General features: G+C 37.3%; 1 protein-coding gene across 2 annotated transcripts in view; it reads left to right on the top strand.

Annotated features, from left to right (window-relative positions):
• Positions 1-22,270, top strand: part of SMC5 (structural maintenance of chromosomes 5) — a 95,174-nt gene that overhangs the window by 35,721 nt on the left and 37,183 nt on the right. For both annotated transcript variants that reach the window (XM_027041060.2, XM_027041059.2), the window contains exons 9-11: positions 13,512-13,767; positions 16,099-16,253; positions 19,894-20,007. In XM_027041060.2, coding sequence (XP_026896861.1) covers positions 13,512-13,767; positions 16,099-16,253; positions 19,894-20,007 — 525 coding nt within the window. The remainder of the gene's footprint in view (positions 1-13,511; positions 13,768-16,098; positions 16,254-19,893; positions 20,008-22,270) is intronic.

Genomic DNA, 22,270 nt, shown 5'->3' with positions numbered 1-22,270 from the left:
ATACTGTACTTTGTTGAGGATTTTGCATCTGTATTCATCAGATACTGGCCTGTAGTTTTTTGGTTGGTTGGTTGGTTGATAGTATCTTTGGTTTTGGTATTAGCGAAATGCTGGCCTCATAGAATGAATTTGGAAGTTTTATTTCCTGTTCTAATTTTTGGAATAGTTTGAGAATAGGTATTAACTCTTTAAATGTGTAGTAGATTTCACCTGTGAAGCCATCTGGTCCTGGCCTTGTTTGCTGAGAGATTTTTGAGTAGTGATTCAATTTCATACTAGTATTTGGTCTGTTTGAATTTTCTGTTTCTTCCTGATTTGGGGAAGTTATAGGTTTCTAGGGGTTTATCCATTCCTCCTAGGTTGTCCTGTTTGTTGGCCTATAATTTTTCATAATATTTTCTTATTTATATTTCTGTGGTGTCCATTATTTCTTTTCCTTCACTTGAGATTTTATTTGAGTCCTCCCTTTTTTTTTTTTCTTGATGCGTCCAGCTAAAGGTTTATTGATTTTGTTTAATCTTTTCAAAGAACCAGGTCTTGGTTTCTTTTATCTTTTTTTATCTTTCTATATTTCATTTGTTTCTACTTTCATCTTTATTATTTTCTTCCTTTTACTAGCTTTGGGTTTGCTTTGTTCTTTTTCTAGCTTCTTGCAGTGTAAGGTTAGGTTGTTTGAGATTTCCTTGTGGAGATAGGCCCTGTATCACTATGAAATTCCCTCTTAGAACTGCTTTTACTGCGTCCCAAAGATTTTGGCCCATTGTGTTTTCATTTTCTTTTGCCTCTGTGTATTTTTTTATTTCCTCATTAATTTCTTGGTTGACCCGTTCATTGTTAAGTAACATTTTGTTTAGCTTCCATGTGCTTATGTTTTTTCCAGATTTTTCTTGTAATTGATTTCTAACTTTATACCATTGTAATCAGAAAAGGTGCTTGATATGATATGATTTCAGTCTTCTTAATTATTGAGACTTTGTGGCCCAATGTGATCTATTCTGGAGAATGTTCTGTGTGCACTTGAAAAGAATGTGTATTCTGTTTTTGGATGGAATGTATTGTATATATCTGTTAGATCCATCTAATCTAAGTGTTGATCAAAGCTACTGTTTCTTTGTTGATTTTTTTTTTTTTTTTGGTCTGGATGATCAAAGTGTTAAAGTCCTCTACTATTGATTTCTCACTTTGTTAATATTTACTTTATGTATTTAGTTGCTCCTTTGTTGGTTACATAGTTATTTACAGTTGTTATATCTTCTTGCTGGACTGATCTCTTTATCAGTGTGTAGTGCTGTAGTTCTTTGTCTCTTGCTTTAGTATTTGTTTTAATGTCTGTTTTGTCTGATATACACACTGAGACCCTTGCTTTTTGTTGTTCTGCTTTATTTGCATGGAATATCTTTTTCCATCCCTTCACTTTGGTCTGTAGGTGTCTTGATGTCTGAGGTGAGTCTCTTAAAGGCAGCATATACATGGGTATTTTTTTTTTTAATCCATTTAGTCATCCTATGTCTTTTGACCGGAGTGCTTAATCCATTTACATTTGAAGTAATTATTGACAGGTATATACTTATTGTTGTTTTGTTTATATTGTTTCCTGGTTCTTTTCGTAGTTCTGTTCATTTCTTCTCTTGCTCTTATATTATGGTTGAAATTTTTCTTTAGTGTTATGCTTGTATTCCTTTCTGTGTTTTTTTGTGTATCTATTTTAGGTTTTTGATTTGTGGATACCACTGAGTTCATATATAGCATCATATGTGTGTAGCAGTCTATTTTAAGTTAGTGGTTCCTTAAATTCAGACACATTCTAAAATCACTACATTTTTGCTCCCCCTTTCACATTTTATGTATATGATACTGTACTTTACATCTTTTTATTTGGGTATCCCTTGACTAATTTTTGTAGGTGTAATTGATTTTACTACTTTTGTATTTTAACTTCCATACTGACTTTATAAGTGATTAATCTACCTTTCAGTAGATGTTTGCTTTTACCTATGAGACTTTTTTCGTTTCATCATTTTCTTCTAGTTGTGGCCTTTTCTTACAACTTAAAGAGCTCCTGTTAAGTTTAGTGAGAACTCTATTAACTTTTGTTTGTGTGAAAAACTCTTTCATCTCTCCTCCTATTCTAAATGATAACTTTGCTGGGTAGAGTATTCTTGGTTGTGAGTTTTTTCTTATCGGCACTTTGAATATATCACTGACCCTCCCTTTTGGCAGGCAGAGTTTCTGCTGAAAAATCACCTGATAGCCTTAGGAGGTTTCTCTTGTGTTTAACTTTTCTCTTGCTCCTCTAAAAATTTTCTCTTTATCATTACTTTTTGGCATTTTAATTATTATGTATCTTGGTGTGGTCCTCCTGGGATTTATCTTGTTAGGGGCTGTCAGTGGTTCCTAGACTTGGATGTTTTTCCTTCCCCAGATTAGGAAATTTTTTAGCTAGTATTTTTTAAAATAAGTTTTCTGCCCCCTTTTTTCTCTCTTCTCTTCTCTCTCTCTCTCTCTCTCTCTTTTTAATGTTTACTTATTTTTGAGAGAGAGACAGAGACTGAGCATAAGTGAGGGAGGGGCAGAGAGAGAGGGAGACACAGAATCTGAAGCAGGCTTCAGGCTCCGAGCTGTCAGCACAGAGCCCACGTGGGTCTCAAACCCACAGAACACAAGATGATGGCCTGAGCCAAAGTCAGACACCCAACTGACTGAGCCACCCAGCCGCCCCACTCTCTCTTCTCTTTCTGGGATCCCTATAATGTGAATGTTATTATGTTTAATGATGTTGCTGAATTCCCTTAACCTAGCCTCATTTATGTATTATTTTTTCTTTTTGATATTCAGCTTGATTGCTTTCCATTACCCCACCAGATCATTGATACATCCTCTAATCTGTTGATTCCTTTAGTATATTTTTTCAGTTATTAAATTCTTCTACTCTGTTATATTTTCTTTGTTGAAGTTCTCATTGAGATCATCTGATTTCTGAAGTCCCAATTTTTGTTACCTTTGTTTTGAGGGTTTTTTTTTTTTTTTAAGTTATTTATTTTGAGAGAGAGAAAGACATGAGCAGGGGAGGGGCAGAGAGAGAGGGAGAGAGAGAATCCTAAGTAGACTCCATGCTGTCGGTGCAGAGCCCAGTGCCGGGCTCGATCTCATGAACCATGAGACCTGAGCCAAAAAAACCTAGAGTCTGACATTTAACCAGCTGAGTCACCCAGGTGCCCCTAAATTCTTTATTAGGCATGTTGTTTATCTCCTCTGCATTTACCTTTGTGAATTTTGTCTTGTTCTTTCATTTGGGACATATCACTATCTCATTTTGTCTTTTGTTTCTATGTATTAAGTAGGTCAGCTACATCTCCTAGTCTTGAAAGTCATGGCCTTGTGTAGAAGGTGGTCCTGTGGTACCCTATAGCGTAGTCACCCACTGGTCTCCAGAATTTGGTGTTCCAGGAGTGCCCTCTGTGTGGGCTGTGTATGCCCTGCTCTTGTGACTGAGCCTCTCTCACCTCTGGCCTTGCTGGCTGCAGTGACCCCAGATATTTGGTGTGGGTGCACTAGGCGGGGTTTGGTCCCTGCGCTGAGGCTGCCTCAGGCTTGCTGGTGGGCAGGACTTGCCGGCAGCGTACGTGTCTGCAGTTAGCCTCGATGCCATACTTGCAGGAGCGTCAAAGGCCATAACTGGCTCCCTGCACAGCCAGCTAAGAGTCTGGGCTGCTGGAACTGCGGATGTGCGGGTGTGTGGGGTTATGTCCCCCCAGGGCGGGAGTCACTTTGGAGTGGCACCACTAACTGCTGGGGCTGTCTGCAGCATATGGTGGGTTAGGGGCAGTTGTTTGGGTGGGCTGGCCCCCAGGAGACTGGTTGGGCGGAGCATGTGATGCTAGCAAGGTAGATGGAGTGTTAATGCCGGCAGACAAGCTACCTAAATGGAGGGAATGGAAGGGCAGCGTCATCTGCGGCATCGCCAGCACTTTTGTTCCTGGAGAGATCTCCTGAAGATCCCTGCCCCTTTGGTACACATTCTAAGATTGGTCAGTAAATTCACTTGTCTTACATCCCAGGTACTTCTCAAACTGCTGCTTCTGTACTGTCTTGAGCAGAGTTTTTTTGTTATGTTGGCTCTTTAAGGGCACAGGCTGAATTTCCTCTTGCCCTCTGGCTCTTTCAGAGTTAAATTCTGCTGTTTTTTTTGTTTTTTTTTTAACACACACGCAAATTGGAGAGGGGCAGAAAGAGAGGGAGAGAGAATCAGACGCAGGCTCCAGGCTCTGAGCTGTCAGCGCAGAGTCCAACATGGGGCTCAAACCCACGAACTGTTTGATCATGAGCCAAAGTCGGACGCTTAACCGACTGAGCCACCCAGGTGCCCCAAATTCTGCTGATTTTTAAAGCCACATGTTACGGTCTTCCCAGTGCCAGGATTGGCTAGTGTGGAGTCTGATCCTCTCACTTCTCTGTGCTTGTAGGGTCTTTGCCATTTGTGGTTACTCCCTCCAGGGCTTTACTTCCCAGAAGTGTCTCTGCCCTTCCTCTCTTTTTTTTTTTTTTCCTTTAATGTTTGTTGATTTTTGAGAGAGAGAGTACTTGCAAATGCACACGAGTGGGGGAGGGGCAGAGAGCCAGGGAGACAGAGGATCTGAAGCGGGCTCCATGCTGACAGCAGAGAGCCCAACGAGGGAGCTCGAACTCCATGAACTGTGAGATCATGACCTGAGCCAAAGTTGGACACTTAGCCAACTAAGCCACCCACGTGTCCCCTTCCCATCATTTTCTCTGTGGCCTCCTCTTTTCAGTTGACTGTGGAAGATGTGTTTTGCTAGTCTTTCAGATTGCTTTCAGGGTTAGTTTCATAGATGTTACTGTTACCTTGATGTGTCTTTGGGACAAAATGAGCTCAAGATCCTCCTACCTAGCCATCTTCTGTATCCATTTTGCCTCTTCCTGCCTTTAATTGGGAGTATTTAATCCATTTGATGTAATTACTGGCAAGGCAGCATTTTTGCTAATTTGTTTCCAGTGTATCTTAGGACTTTTTTGTTCCTCTAGTTCTCCATTACTAGTTTATGTTAATAAGCATTTTCTGTTGTACCATTTAAATTCCCTTCTTTACCATGTATTTTTTGAGCTATTTTCTTTGTGGCTGCCTTTAGGATAACAGTATCTTAATTTATAGTAATCTAATTTATATTAATACCAACTTAATTTCAGTAGTATGCAAAACTTTGCCCCTATATATAGCTCCATTCCATTCTCCCTCCTTTGTGCTGTTACTGTCCTACAAATTGTACTTTAATTAGTATAAGCCTGTTAGAACAGTTTATGATTCTTTCTTCATGCAGTTTTGTTTTTGTAATGATGTTTGATTCTCTGACACCAGCTGTGTCCTACATTCAATTCAGTTTGGATACTAACTACCTGGAATTAGAGCAGACTATAAGCTAAGGGCTTGGTCCCTAGGACAGCCTTTGCTTCATATATTAGTCTCAAGGACCCAGGACCCAGGGCAAGATAAAAAATAAATCAGTCCTGGTACTGATAAAAAAGATACAGTTGGTCTTACTCCCTAGTTCCTGGTTTGGAGTTCTTAACATCCTTGAAATTTCCTGAATGACAGGAGTATCTTTTGTTATTGATACCTGCACTTCTGCTGGACTTGACTACAAGTGCAGGGATTCCCACGGTCCCCCTTTAGGTTCTACATTCATTACAGTGACTCACAGAGCCCAGGAAAATGTTACACCTAACAATTCCCATTTTTTTGTTTTTTGGGGTTTTTTAAAAATTTTTTAATTAAAAAATTATTTAATAATTATTAATAATTTAATAATTTTCATAATTTACTTATGAGAGAGGAAGAGAGACCAAGCGAGTGAGCCAGGGAGGGGCCGAGAGGGAAACAGAATCCGAAGCAGGTTCCAGGCTCTGAGCTGTCAGTACAGAGCCTGACGTGGGCTCAAACTCTTGAACCGTGAGATCGTGACCTGAGCTGAAGTCGGACACTTAACCGTTTGAGCCACCCTGGTGCCCCAAGAATTTTAAATTTTTAATTAATCTCTACACCCAGCGTGGGACTTGAACTCAAAACCCTGAGATCAGGAGTCTCATGCTCTATCAGTTGAACCCACCAAGGTGCCCTAACAACTGCTGGTTGATTATAAAGGATACAACTCAGTAACAGCCAGATAGATGGAAGAGATGCGTAGGACAGGATATGGGGGTGGGGTGTTCAGAGCTTTCGTTCACCTCTACTAGGTGCTTTGTCTTCCCGGCATATTGACCTCTTCACCAACCCAGAAGCTCCAGAACTTTGTCGTTTTTATTGACATTTTATTATGAGTTTTTATTGACATTTTATTATGTAGGCATAATTGAATAAATTATTGGCCATTGGTAAATGAAGTCTATCTCCAGTTCTTTTCTCCTCCAGGAGGTCAGGGCATGGGGCTGAAAGTTCCAGCCCTCTGATCTTGTGGTTGATTCTTCGGACAACCAGTCCCCATTCTGAAGCGATCTCGGGGCCCTTCCAAGAATCATCTTATTGGCATAAAATCAGGCATGTTCAAACGTGCTCAGTATCAATAACAAAAGATACTCCTGTCACTCAGGCAATTTCAAGGATGTTAAGAACTCCAAACCAGGAACTAGGGAGTAAGACCAACTGTATCTTTTTTATCAGTACCAGGATTGATTTATCTTTTAAATCAGAAAAGAGAAAAAAAGTTACAAAGAACAGATACATTTTAACTATTTTTTATATTAATTTGTAGTTACCTTTACTGGTGCTCTTTGTTTCTTTGTATAGATTCAAGTTACTGTCTAGTGTCTTTTCATCTTGGCATGAAAGACTGACTTTAGGATTTCTTGTAGGGCAGGTGCGCTAGTGATGAATTATCCTGGTTCACATTTATCTAGCAATGTCTTAAATTATCCTTTGTTTCTGAAGGATAGTTTTACTGGATACAGAATTCTTGTTTTTTTTTCCCCCCAGCGCTTTGAATATGACATCCTGCTGCCCTCTAGCCTCCTTGGTTTCTGATGAGGAAGGAGTCAGCTGTTAATCTTCTTGGGGATCCCTTGTGGGATCCCTTGTACTTGATGAGTTACTTTTATCTTGCTTTCAACGTTTTGTCTTTTAGCAGTTAACAGTGATGTTTTTCACTTTATCCTACTGGGAAGTTATTTAGCTTTTTGGATATGCAGATTAATGTTTTAGATCAAAGTTGGGAAGTTTGGGGTTTTTAATTTCCTCAGGTAGTCATTCTGCCTGTTTTTGTTCTCTCCTTCTGAGATTCCTATTCTGCGTATTTCGACCTACATGATGGTACACTTTGATACACATTTTATTCATTTGTTTTCTTTTCATCAAACTGGATAATCTCAAGTGACTGATGTTCAGTTTCCCTTTGTTTTGCTTATTCAGATCTGCTTTTAGCTCTACTAGTGATTTTTTTATTTCAGTTATTGTACTTTTCAACTCCACAGTTTCTAGTTGGCTCTTTTTTGTACTTGATTCCTCTATTAATCCTCTATTCATTGAGACATTATTTCCTTGTCTTTAGTAATCTAGACATGGTTTTCTTTAGTTCATTGAAAACATTTTTAAAATAGTTGTTGTAAAGTCTTTACTTTGTAAGTCTATTTCTGGACTTCCTCGGGGATATTTTCTATTGACTGCTAATTTTCTGGTGTATGACCTATATTTTGTTTTTGTTGAAACTGGCAGTTTAAATAGCATGATGTGGCAGCTGAAATCATTTGTCCTTCCCTCCCCAGGCTTTTGTTGCTGTTTGTTGATGATGTTTTTGTTGCTGTTGGTTTAGTTACTTTCCTAACTGATGCTTTGAAATTTGTAGTTTTTGTTGTGTGTGACAACGGAAGTCTGTGCTGAGTTAGCATACTGGGCAGATATTTCCTTAAATGATTGCAACCACTCTGTCTCCCAGTCTTTGTTGAGTGTCTCTTCATGCATGTTGGGTCACACCTTCAACACATAGCAGGGCAGTGTTTTTACTTTCCACCAAGATTCAGTAAATGCTCCCTGGGTTGTTGCAAACTTTGGTTAATATCCAGTGCTAGTTTACAGCTCTGTTTTGGGTTTCACTTCCTACTTGCACATAGCCTCAAGGTGAAACATTCTTTGCACAGAGCCTCTGTGAGAGCTTAGGATCTCCTCCAATCTTTCTGGAGAATGTGTACCATCCTAGGCATGCGCACTGTCCTACTCATATAGCCTTCTAGATTCTCAGGAGCTTCCAGAGTCTCCTATGGGTGTCCTCTCCAGCTTTTTAAGGTTTTTTTGGTTAGCTTTGCCACAACTGTTATTCGAAACAACTGTGGTGTTAAAACACTGGCCACTGATTGTCTTTGACAAATGCCTTCAGGGGAAAGACTTCCAGCTGTGGTGGAGTCACATCAAAAAAAGACAACCTTTGCAGGTAAGGTTTTCGCGTAAGTGCAGAAGTGCAGACGGATCAGATAATGGCACTTATCTGAGAATGAGAGCTTGAAAACTTTCTAACCTTGTTCTGACCTCTACAGTGGCTGTTAAGTAGCTAATTTGATTTCACTGTGATTGTGGGCAGTTGATTTTCAGGGCTGCCAGCGAACTGGAAGGGAATAGGACATGTTTAAAATCCCACACATCTTGGGGCGCCTGGGTGGCTCAGTCGGGTAAGCATCCTACTTCAGCTCAGGTCATGATCTCAGGGTTTGTGAGTTGGAGCCCCACATCAGGCTCTGCGCTGACAACTCGAGGCCTGGGGCCTGCTTCAGATTCTGTGTCTCCCTCTCTCTCTCTTTCTCGCTCTCTCAAAATAAACATTAAAAAAAATTTTTTTAATCCCATACATCTTGCTGTTTTTACCAAGATTCAGGCATTTTTCTTGAATAAACAGTCTCCAGGTTATTATAAGCCTTTGATTAAATTCCAGAATTTCAAAAAAGTTAATTTTGACAACTTTTGTCAGTGCTTTCATTGCTTTTTTGGAGGAGAGGATTTTCAGTTTGATTTTGCCATTCCTGATGATTTCGAAATCTTTTCTGTATCTATAAAAAATGTTGCTGGGATTTTAATAGGAATTGCATTAAACGTGTATATCAGTTTGGGGAGAATTGAAACCTTTACTTTATTGGGTCTTCCAGTCTTGCAACATGGTATGTCTCCATCTATTTAGATCTTTTATTTCTTCAGTGACCACTGTGTAGTTTTCAGCATGCAAGTTCTCTGTGTTTTGTGAGATTACACCTAAGTATTTTTTTCTCTCCCTTTCTCTTTTTAAAAAATAGAGTCCCTGGGATTTTCTGCATAGGCAATCGTGTCATCTACACATGGAGACAGTTTTTTTTTTTTTTTTCCTGATTTGTATGCCTTTTAATTCCTTTCTTGCCTTACTGCGCTGGCTAGAACTTCCCGCACTGTGTTGAATAAGAACGGCAAGAGTGGACATCCTTTCCTCATTCATGATCTTAAGAGGAAAGCAGTTTGTTTTTTATCATTAAGTGTATTGTTACTGTAGGTTTTTTTATAGATTTTTTTAATCAAGTTTGGTAATTTTCACTCTATTCCTATGTTTCTGGGAGTAATTATCATTGAGTGTTGGATTTTGTTAAGTGCTTTTTTTTTTTTTGGCATTTGTTGATATGATAGTGTTCATGTTCACCTTTAGCATTGCATTACCTTGACCTTGATTTTTTTTTTCTTTTTTTATCAAGTCAACTTACATCCATGAAAATCCTTCTTGGTTGTGGTATATAATTTTATAATTGTTGAATTCTGTTGACTAACAGTTAAAGGATTTTTGTGTCTGTGAGGGATATTGCTCTGTAGTTTTCTTTTTGTACCATCTGTTTTTGGTGTCAGAATACTAACTAGCTTTATAAGATAAATTCGGAAGTGTTTCACCTCTTCTGTTTTTTTGTTTTTTTTTATAGAAGAGACTGTGAAGAATTGGTGTTAATTCTGTAAACATTCTGAATAATTCTCAAATTACACTATCTGGGTCTTTAAGATTTTGGCGGAGGGAGGGGAGTTAAAATTATGAATTAAATTTAATTAAGAGCTATTCAAATAATCTATTTCATACTTAATGAGTTGTGGTAGTATTTTTTGAGGGATTGATCTGTTGTGTCTAAGTTGTCAAATTTGTGCAGAGTTTTTTACTATCCTTTTGATGCCTGTAGTTATACAGTCATACTCCTATTTCATTTCTGATATTGGTAATTTGTGTCTTCTTTTGGGGGAGGAAAGGCAATCTTGCTAGAAGTTTATTAATTTTATTGGTTTTTGCAAAGAACCAGCTCTTTGCTTCATAGATTTTGTTGTTCTCTTTTAAATTATATTGACGTCTGTTCATATCCTAATTATTTCCTCTTTTCTGCTTGATGTGGGTTTATTTTGCTCTTTTTCCGGGTTCTTGAGGTGAAATCTCAAGATTACTGATTTGAGACTTTTGTGTATGGACTTAATGCTATAAACTTGCTTCTCGTCACTGCTTTAGATGTGTCCACAAATTTTGATACTTTGTATTATTATTTTTGTTTAGTTTGATGTACTTTTTCACTTTTCTTGAGGCCACAATTTATTCACCTATTGATGGACATTAAGATTGTTTCTGGTTTGGGGCTATTACCAGTAAAGCTGCCATGAGTATTCTTGTGCAAGTTTTTGTATGAAATATATGCTTTAATTTTCTTTGGTAGTTTCCTAAGAGTAGAATATCATAGGTATATATTTTACTTTTGAAGGAATTAACAACCTGTTTTCCAAAATGATTATAATTTATTGTAGTTGTCATTGATAAAAGTTGACTTTTGATGGCTTGGAATTTTTAAAACATGGTCCTTCACCGTAAGTAATTAGAGAGACACTGCTTGAAATGGCCTCCTTTAGATGTAGGTAGCTACAAGGACTGTCCTTGTACAAGATAAAATGGAGTGAGTATAGATGGAGATACGGTGATGGGTTTTAAAGCAGGAATTTTAACTATGCTGTTAATGAAGTGTGAGGCAAGGTCATCAGCTGAGTGAGAAAGGATTGAGGAAGGTGGAAGACAAGATGTGAAGTCACTTGAGAATGAGCACACATTGATTAGAGAAATGTGATAGGTGTGTCTGGTAGTTTTGAGTTTGTATTTAAGTTTTGTGGGCGTCAATTCAAAGTGAGATGCCTTTTTGGAGAGTTTCTTCAATTAGTTCAGCCTCTTGGATAGAGATAGACAGAAGGTATGTAGTTAGGTTTGATAGAGACTATGCTTTTTTTCCCTGGCTGATGTGACATAGGAATGGTGGAGGAACAAGAGGTCTTTGCAGTGGGTCCTGTACTGGGTTGTGGAACCTCAGGAGGTTAAAAAAAGAAATGAAGGGGATGATGGATTGTGAAAAGATAGTAGGGTCACTGCATTACAGGACTCTGCGGGGTCAAAGAATAGTGTGAATAATACCACAGTAAATAAAATGCAAGTAAAGGGGACTGGAAGAACAGGATTGTAGAAATGGTTTTCAGGTGGATGATTTTGGGTGATTTACATGATTTGAAGTATAACCATAGGAGAAGGTAGCTGCAGAGGGGTTTAGGAAAAGATGGTTGAAGTTGAAGTCCAGGAACACAAGGACCAAAGAGATTGATTTTCTATATATGTGATGGGCATAATGATAGGAAAGCAGTGAGTGGGGAGCTACAATCATCAACGAATGGAGTGATGAAGGTTTTTTGAGGGAGGTAGTTAACACAGCAACAGAGATAAGGGTGGTAAAGCCTGATACCATGGTCTTGAAGGGAATTCCAGTGGGGCTCAGTTAATGGAAGAAATAGTACAATGGGGATTCATGAAGATTAACACCCTCTCCCCACCTCTGAGTCCTGAAGCAGTCTGAAGGATTATGGCAGGAGAAGGTCTAGAGAGGGCTCTAGAAGTGTCTTTCAGGAATAGCCAAGTGTCAGTTGGAACAATAGAGAACATTCATGGAAATTGAAGATGAGTATGGGATTAACATGGAAGTTTCTTGGATGAGAGTGACACATGAATAGAGTTCAGAAAACTTAGCTGGAAGGGCAGGGATATTGGGCTGCTTCCCAGTTTTTCAAGTCAGACAAAGACCTCTTGGTACAGATTTCTTTAGTAGTCCAGTGATTTTTGGTAGCTTGGTGGGTCTGTTTTGCTGGGAGTGCAAAGGTTTTGTTAAATTTCTTGTCCCTTTTTCATGGAGCTGGACTGCCTCATGTATTTGGTGATTCTTAATTCTGTACCTGTTAATTCTCATTGCCTTGGACTTCATGGATTTCCAGCCCAACGGTGTGGCTTCTTGTCTCCTTCCTTCTTTTAATCCTATTGAACATTGTGAACTTTCAGGCACACATATGTCTCTTAATTTTTTCATATATTTCCATCTTCTCCATGTTTGTTATGGAGAGGTGATTTTGGCATATTTCAGTTTGTTATCATGACACTGTCAAAGTTAAATTTTTAGAAAGGAAAAAGTTGATACCAACCCAGATGTCCAACAATGGGGAATAGGACAAAATATCCATAGATGTTATATCCAATGAACATTACACAGAAACCAAAATTTTGTTTTGCCAAGGACATGGGAGAAATGAGAAACTGTTCTCAATACATATTTAGTGGTGTCATTTAATAAAACATGTTCTCTAGAAACATGTAAATAAGTAGGTATTAAAATGGAAGTGTTTAAGGACATTGAGATTATAGATGATTTTTATTAAGTTTCTGTTTTCCATATTTTCTATAATGAATATGTTCCTACTTTTATAATGGGGAGGAGGTAAGGGAGTAAATATGACTTGGAAGGAAAGCAAGCTAACAAATTATGTGATATGTTAACCTTAATTACTATGATATGAAATTCTATTTCTGTAAAAAAACAATAGGTTGTATACATGTACATGTGTGTGTGTCTTAAAAATCTTAGCTCTAGGTAGGCTTTATATGGTTTTGATAAAAATCTAGCAGATATGATTTTTTGTTTTTGTTTTTTAATAATTTACCCTGAATATAAGTCAGCAAATCTAAACATGTAGATTGACAATTAAAATCTCAAAATATTATTTTCAAGTAATAGTAGTAAATAATTTTGTTGAAAGACAATAGTTAATTTCAGTTTAAAATTAAGGGTTACATAATCATAATCATCATTTATATTCCTGCTTAATTGAAAGTCTGTCATATACCATACAAATGCTGTTTTAATTTCAGTCTTCTGGTGTGTAGTATGCATTGACTTTCTGTCTGTATTTAGAAATCTCTCATTGGCTTTATAAATATTTTGTTCATTGAGCACATATTTAATGAGTGCTGACTGTAAGCTAAGCTTTGCTCTAGGTAGGTAGGATGTATTAGTGAACAAATAAAGATAACCCAGGTGGTCTGGTAGGAATAACAGCCCACAACACAATACCTTTTAGTGAAGAAAACACCTATGTACTTAGTTTGCATTTTAAAGACTGTATTACTATAAAAGTCTTGTAAAGCAGTACTAACCTACTTTTGTTTTATTAGATTGAGGAACTGCAGCAGGCTTTAACAGTAAAACAGAATGAAGAACACGATCGCCAGAGGAGGATAAGTAACACTCGGAAGATGATCGAAGATTTGCAAAATGAACTGAAGACCGCAGAAAACTGTGAGAATCTTCAGCCCCAAATTGATGCCATCACAAATGATTTGAGACGAATTCAAGATGAAAAGGCATCATGTGAAGGCGAGGTGATCGATAAGCGAGGAGAGAAGGAAACCCTAGAGAAGGAGAAAAAGAGTAAGTTTTATTAAACTTAGTGTGAAGAGATGTTTATCTGTTGATGGACTTTCTTCTTCCCCTGGAACCAGGTCTTTACCTGCTCAAATCCCCTTGTTGAGGAATCTCCCCTAGGGTTTTCCAAATTGATGCCTTAATTACCTAGATGTATTATATACCGTGCTTTGCCACTGGCTACCACTATCTTATGTCAGATAATGGTGGTTGATTTAATTCTCCAAAAATGCTTTCCTTTATTTTCTTCACAAAGTCCTCCACCATTGTTTATCAGATCAGATTTAAGCTCTTCATTCTAGTCTTCATAACCTTCCATTAACTTTGCCCCTTCAAACCTGTCCCAAATCATCTTTGCTTTTCTTTCCTGTAGACCATGAAAATAGATTTATAACATGAGTCACATAAAACAGGTCTTAAATTCTATCTGCTCAGTGTATACAACTAAGATCAGTAAAAAAGAACAAAAACCCCTAACTTGGTCTGTTTATCAAAGTACGAGATGTGTATGGTTAAAAAAAAAAAAAAAAGAAAGAAAAACTAGAACAAAAGTGTGGCCCAACCTCTTTCAAACCTCCAGACCTGCTCTCAGGACAAAGCATGTTTAACTCCCTTGGCAGTGTTTTCTTTTTTTTTTTTTTTAATTTTTTTTTTAGCGTTTATTTATTTTTGAAACAGAGCATGAACGGGGGAGGGTCAGTGAGAGGGAGACACAGAATCCGAAACAGGCTCCGGGCTCTGAGCTGTCAGCACAGAGCCCGACGCGGGGCTCGAACTCACGGACCGCGAGATCATGACCTGAGCGGAAGTCGGCCGCTTAACCGACTGAGCCACCCAGGCGCCCCTCGGCAGTGTTTTCTAATAGACCTTCATTTATATTTTTATCATGTTCTTGTTTTGCCCTGGCTAGATGAATCAACTTTAGACATTATCTTTTGATGTTTTGTACTTTGGATTTAGATTCCTGCTCATAACATCTCCTGTCCCTATTGTAATTCCTCAAGTGGCATTATTGTATTAATACTAATTACTAATCTTTAACATTTATTATCGGTTAACTGTAGTATCTTTAAATCTTTTGTCATTTAACAATTGTCAGTATTGCTTGAGTGCACACTTTGTCAGCTAAAAATACCGATACTTTCATCCTGTTTACTTTTCACCCTTCTGACACTCTAAGTTCTCTAATTTGGTCTCTTGAAATTTCTTTCAAGGCTGAAAACATTTTATTGAACACCATATCAAGTTTTGTGGGCTCTGTTTATGGGTTAATTCTAAAAGCTAGAAATATCAAGTATTACTTGTTACTACAACAGTGAAACTTATTCACAGAAGAGCCAGGTAGTACATTTTGATCTGATTTCCTTTTATTGATATTTTTTATTTTATTATTTTTTAAAATGTTTATTTTTGAGAGGGAGTGCAAGCAGGGGAGGATCAGAGAGAGAGGGAGACAGAGGATCTGAAGCAGGCTATGTATGCACAGTTAGGCGCTAACAGCAGAGAGACCAATATGGGGCTTGAATTCGTGATCCACAAGACCATGACCTGAGCTAAAGTCATATGTTTAACTGACTGAGGCACCCTGATAGCTTTTTAAAGGTTTTAGTTTTCCTTCAAAAACAAAAACAAAAACAGAAAAACATTTGCTGTAGCGTTTCCTTAAAAAACAATTGAGGTGCCTGGCTAGCTTAGTCAGTAGAGCATGTGACTCTTGATCTCAGGGTTGTGAGTTCAAGCTCCATGTTGGGTGTGCCGCCTACTTAAAAAACAAAAACAATTAGGCATTCTTGTGAGTTCTGGAGCCCCCCTATCCCCCTCCTTCCACCTAAATGGATTGTTTTGAAAGCCTCCGTGTGTCTGCCATCTGGGATTTGTCACAGATCCTTGTCTGTATTGGATAAAACTATTCCGTGTCTTTTTCTTGCATTGCTCCATTATACATCTTTGGGTAACCTTGTAAGAAGAGATATTTGGAATTTAATTACAGATATCTGGGATTTAATGACAACACCTTCATTTCATGGTCCCCTTTTAACCTGGTTTTGTTGGTTGGAAAATAATTTTTCTCTCTGAAGTTTGAAGGCCTATTGCAATCACCTCGTGTTAGGAAATATAGCGATTTCTTAATCTTCTTTATGTGGCCTATTTGTTTTTGATAGCTTAAAGATCATTTTTTTATCCCAAGTGTTTGGAAATTTGATAATAATTTCTCCAGGGTTTTGCTTTCTCACTGTGTTGGGTACTTGCTGAGTGGTGCTAACTTTGAGATCTAAGATACCCTTTTGTATTATTTAATGCAGGTTTTCAAAGATATACTTTGTTTTCCTTTTTTAGGCGTGGGTGATAATATTGTACGATTTGACAATCTTATGAATCAAAAGGAAGATAAGCTGAGACAGAGATACCGTGACACATATGATGCTGTTTTATGGCTAAGAAATAACCGGGACAAATTTAAGCAAAGGGTCTGTGAACCTATAATGCTCACGGTAAGAAATTTTGTTTGTCTTGGTAGCATCTGTTAGTTTTATTACTGCAATCGTTATAGATTTTTGTTGTTTTAAGAATTCTTAGTTTTATTAACAACATGCTTTTCCATTATCAGACTTGTGGCAGGCAGTTGGTAGGCTGCTGAATCCATACCTGAGTTTTCTAAAGGGCCCTTGACCAACAATAGGAAAAGTAGGAAACTTAGCTTATTGACCAGGAATCATGTATAAAATTAGTTTGGTTAGCTAGTTCCTTCTGGCTGTTGTTGTTCTTAGGTTAGATAGCAGGCAATAGATTAAATGCTGCCAAAGGGCTGGAAACTATTGTAAATAACTATGTTGATATGGGGGAACTGATAGAAGACAGAAGAGAATTACCTACAAATATTAGCACTCTGAGAATTCTGAGAATGAAACCAGCATAAACCTTTGATAGCTCTTTTTGATGATCATGGGTCATTAAGAAGAAGGTAAGCTATATTTAGCAAATCATTTAATGAAGTGTGGCTTCATTGGAATTTAGATGGAATGGCTAGGACAATTTCCATCTAAAATATTTAAAATAATAATTTTGGCCGTGGAAAGGGAAAAGAAAGTAAACACCACAGTCTTTGGTAGCGATATATGAGGTATAATATGAATGTAAAACTTACACCAAAATGACTTAAGGATTGTTTTTGCTGGGTAATTTTTTTTTTTTTTTTTTTTTTTTTTTTTTACTTTAGAAAAGAATGCACTATAGATCCTTGCAGGATTCATGAAAACTTCTATTTTCTGTAATTCGTGTTTGTGTTATCCTTTATTTAAAATCATTTCATGTAGTTTTCTTTTTTATATCTTAGATTATGTTAGCAAAATTAACATGCATAATACTGTATTCTCTTCTTGCTCAGGTATGTATTATTAGAGTATTTTTGCCAGATCAAGAAGGGAATATCTATTTTGGATGCAGACATTATTGTTTTGATTAATCTGGTAAGGACTGAAAGAAAATATAAGAAAATATTTTGATCCTTAATAAATTATAATGCAAATAATTGTCAACAGATTTTTGTTAAAATGTCAACCTCAAAATTATAATTCACAACGTTAGTAAATTTGCCATCCTTCTATCATTTCATCTCCTATCAGTAGCCTGTCACCAAGAGGGATTACTAGCAGGCATATATTTACATTACAAATTACATTAGAATCTTTGAGATGAAAAGATACACCCTTCTTTTTTTTTTTATCCTTTCTGAAATAACCTTCACCTTTCCTACCACCTTCTTCCAACTGTGTTGCTCCCCTAGCCCCATCCCGATACACACACCTAACCCTCCAATATCTAGTTGAAATGTCATCAAGGTAGGCAAGTTAACAATATATCAACTTAAAATTTTAGTCATAGAAGTTGTCAACTGGCAGTCCATTTCCAAGCGTTATTTCTGACCATTCCAGTCTACGATGGGAGAAGTGTGCAAAGATTTGTTTATAGTTCTGTTCCTCACAGCAGTGTTTATAATACTGTAATGGTGGTGGGACAGAGAATGAAATTCCCAAAGCTGCTGTTTGGTCATGCAAGTTACTGTACATCCATTGAATGGAATACTATGCAGCCATTAAAAATGTTCTAGGTCTCTTGATATAAAAGGACATTTATGACTTATTAATGAATTATAAAGCAGGTTATAAGATAGGATGTATAGAAAGATTTTATTTTTTTAATGTTTACTTGTTTTTGAGAGAGAGAGAAAGAGCTTGAACTGGGGAGGGGCAGAGAGAGAGGGAGGGAGACATAGAATCTGAAGCACGCTCCAGCTTCTGAGCTGTCAGTATGGAGCCCAACGAGGGGCTCAAGCCCACCAGCCCTGAGATCATGACCTGAGCTCAAGTCAGATACTTAACTGACTGAGCCACGCAGGCACCCTGAAAAAGAGTGCATTTTAAAGAGCTGAAACACAAGTCTGCCATCAGCCACCACATCACCTTGGAGTGCTGTGCCTCCTCTGTCTACCTCTCTGTGTCTTTACTACGTCGCAAAGACGTGGCCTTGAAGAACTTAGCCAGGTATCTTCTTTACCAAAGAAGCTAGTGACAACATGATGAAATCTTCCTTCAGGATGTCACGAGGCCAGAATGAGTGCAATGCAGTTTGCATTCTACCTGGGGAGAAACGTGTGACTTAGTCACTCCTGGAAGTGCACCAACTGGGTGGGGATAGAAATGACCCCCCACCTGTGTGACTTAATTTTGAGACTCACTGTCTAAATGAACAAGTGAAATTCTTCAAAGAAATGAATGACCACGTAACCAACTCACACAAGACGGAGGCCCAAAGATGTGACATCTGTTACAGGAGAGAGTGATAAGGAGAGCTGAGTCTTAGGCTGGCTTATCCACAACTATTTTAAAAAGGTGACTTCCAGCAGTCACATTGGGGTTACTTTAACCCTTTCTAAAAGTTATAGCTAACGCCCACTTAAATTTTCTTTCATTTATACCATTCCTTCTAATGAAGTAATTTGGTACCAAAAAATATTGTGAAACAGTAAACACTAACTTGGTATAGTGTCTATGTCCTGGTGATGGTATTAATTTTTTTGTTCGTCTATCAGTTTTCCCATTCTTATGCTAATTGGTATTTTATAATTTAAAATACTAATATTTGCCAACATTTACATGATAAGCATTGCACTAAATTTTTTATTCTGTCTTAATCCTTTTATTCCTGAGATACTATTTTACTATACCCATTTTGGTAAAAAACTAAAATTTTAAGAAATTTAAGTTGTACCTGATTTGAAGCAACATCTGTCTGACCCCAGAGACTTAGCTCTTAACTAGTATGCTATATTTTATATATAGTACATATACTTTTTCTTTCATAAATCTTTATTTTTTCAAGAACACTGATTTCCATCTGCTGAAGGTAATCTATCCCAGCTCCCAAAATTCCATAGATAGCACTTTTTGTGCACCTCTGTTATAGAGCTTTATCTTGTGTTCTGCTTTTCAACATACTTACCATCTGCAAAAAATAATAGCGTAGTCTTTTTGAAATAATCTGTTTTCTTGACCAATCTTAGTATTTTCCATAGCATTGAGTGTCACATGCAGAAGTGCCTTATTTGTTAATATTTCAAAAATAAATCGTAAAGTTTCTGTTCTAGTGGCACAAGCCTAGGATTTCTCTTGCAAACACTGTTAAAATTCATTCAGAGCAAGTTTTTTTTTTTCATTGTTTTTGAACTGATTGGTTATTGCCGTGTATAGTGTGAATTCCTCTTGAAGATTAAGAAGAAAAATACTAAAAGTGTGGGGATAGAGGAGAAATGTTTATACTCTTAGATTACAATCTAAGCCTATTTCAGAGGTTTTTAATGAGTGGACTAGAAAGGAACTTCATTATTTCTTGAATAGTATCAAATTGATAAGCTTCAGGTACTCATTCGTGTGTTGGCTTTTGTTTTACTATGTATTGAATGTTTCCCGGTACTAACTTATAGAGGTGTTGAAATGTTGTCTCAGTACAAAGTGTTTTTCATTTTTTTCCCTTAAGTATTTAATCTGATTAAATACATCTAAGTAAAACTAATGTTCTTGCAATCAGTTTGGATTTCATGAAAATCAACTTATCTTTTCTTTTCATTTTGTTTAGATCAATATGAAAGATAATAAAAATGCCAAATATATTGAAAATCATATTTCATCAAATGACTTAAGAGCTTTTGTATTTGAAAGTCAAGAAGATATGGAGGTTTTCCTCAAAGAGGCAAGTAACCATCATAATACTTTGATTCATCTGGTGCTTACCCTCTAGTGCTTAAGTTTTTAAATTCAAACTACAACAAAAATAGTGACTAATACCAGCAGTAACTCTTGTGTAAAATCATTCAATTTGTTAATTTCTTTTTTAATCTGTGTCATTACTGGGGAATGAATTTGTTTTGCAAGAGAAAAAACAGCCCATAATTCCACCTGAAACGTGTTTTGAAGTTATTTGGAATTCGTAAAAATAATTCTGTCACACTCTTTTAAGAGAAAAAAATGTAATGAAGGGCCTTTGGTCTTAGAAATCCTTTTTGGAAATGTATTGGAATGAACTCGGTTTTTCTTTGGCGGGGAGCGTGGGAATCAATATGTTGTTGCTTTCAATAAAACCTCTTCAAAAAGGATGAGAATTCTGTATCTGGCTACAGAAACACCACTGAGAATCTAAGGCACTAAAAGGCAATGTGGATGGCTTAGTAGTTAGAAGCATAGACCTACATACAGGTAGGCTGCCAAGATTTGAATTCTGGCTTTGCTGCTAAATTGGTCAAGTTTCCTGTATGTTTTATGCCATAATTTCCTCATCTGTAAAATGCAGATCCATTATCTACAAGATGGTTGTGAGGATTAATTCTATTAATAAATGGAAAAGTATTTAGAACAGTGCTTGCAAATATTTTTATTATATATGGGTATCTATAAGTAATTTTTTTAATGTTTATTTTTGCAAGAGAGAGAGACAGAGTGCAAGCAGGGGAGGGGTAGAAAGACGGGGAGACAGAGAATCTGAAGCAGGCTCCAGGCTCCCAACTGTCAGCACAGAGCCTGACATGGGGCTCGAACTCGCAAGATGTGAAATGACCTGAGCCGAAGTCAGATGCTTAACTGCCTGAGCCACCCGGGTTATGGTTATCTATAAAACATACATTGTTAGCTGTTATTTGCTATGGTAAGATTTCTTTCCTTTTACATACACCTTCTGCTTCTTTTAAAAGCCCTAAAGATCATGTTTAGATTTTGTTTTGGTTAAACTTTCGCTACAAGTGTGAGCGAGGACAGGATCCTGAATCAGCTGCAGTGGTCCTCTTTGTGTGGTACACTAGTGATTGGAAAGAATCCCTTACTTTCTTTGGCTTTTATCGAAGTGCCCTCCTGGTTTGGGAGTTGGCAGGGAATGTGAATATATGGTAACTGGATGAGAAGTCGCATGTATCAAATTATAGAATGGACTCCCAGAAGTTAGACATTTGTATAGTTTAGAATTCTTTAAGCTTAACCAGTGAGTTTTTGGTCCAGTGTGAGAAGTAGGGCATTTGGATTACAAGTGGAGGACACACTGCAAAGGGCATTCAGTCGGGTGTAATTAGATGCTTTCTGTTGGAAATGACCAGCTTAGCCTACACTGAATACCTTTTTTGAGTCAAAAACTCAATGCTTCGTCTGTGCTAAGGATTTGAATCTCATATCGATAATGTGACGTGGATTCCTAAAACTTTGACCTGTATTTTTGTGTGTGTGCTCTGATAATTAACTTTCCATAACTTCTCCTCAACAGGACCAGAACTCCCTCATACATGTATGACTTTGTATTTTAAGTTGTGAAATGTATTTAATCACCTCCTGTACTCATATCTACTAGAGTACCATTTCCAATACTGTGTATAAGTATTATGTCTGCTATACATCTATCATAGACACCCTTTATCAGGTTAAGGAAGTTTCCTTCTAGTTATGGTTTTCTGAGAATTTCTTATCATATTTTTCTGTATCTGCTGGGATGGTCATATGGCTTTTGTACTTTAGTCCATTGATATAATTAGATCGAGTTTTGAATGTTACATCTAGAATTTCTGGGATAAACTCTACTTGGTCATGTGTACTATTCTTACATTAATGGATTCGGTGTGCTAATATTTTGTAGAGGCTTTTTGCATATGTATTCATGAGGGATATTGTTTTTGTCAGGTGTTGGTGTCAGGATTGTGCTGGAATCATAAAAAGGATTTGTGAAATGCCTGTTCAATTCTTCCTGTGTCTGAACGAGTTTTGGTATTACTGCTTATCTGTTAGAGCATATCTCTTTCACTATTTTCTCTGATAAACTCTTTAAAAACATGGAAGTGTAATAATCATTTTCACACTAAAAAAATTCCTTGTAAGTACCATTAAAGGGGCGGGCGCCTGAGTGGCTCAGTCAGTTAAGCCTCTGATTCTTGGTTTCTGATCAGGTCATGATCTTGCAGTTCATGAGTTGAAGCCCTGTA

The sequence above is a fragment of the Acinonyx jubatus genome, chromosome D4 (assembly GCF_027475565.1).
Source record: "Acinonyx jubatus isolate Ajub_Pintada_27869175 chromosome D4, VMU_Ajub_asm_v1.0, whole genome shotgun sequence".
NCBI classification, from domain to species: Eukaryota; Metazoa; Chordata; class Mammalia; order Carnivora; family Felidae; genus Acinonyx; species Acinonyx jubatus.
The sequence above is the reverse complement of the archived record's forward strand: the minus strand, read 5'-3'. Positions and strand labels throughout refer to the sequence as shown.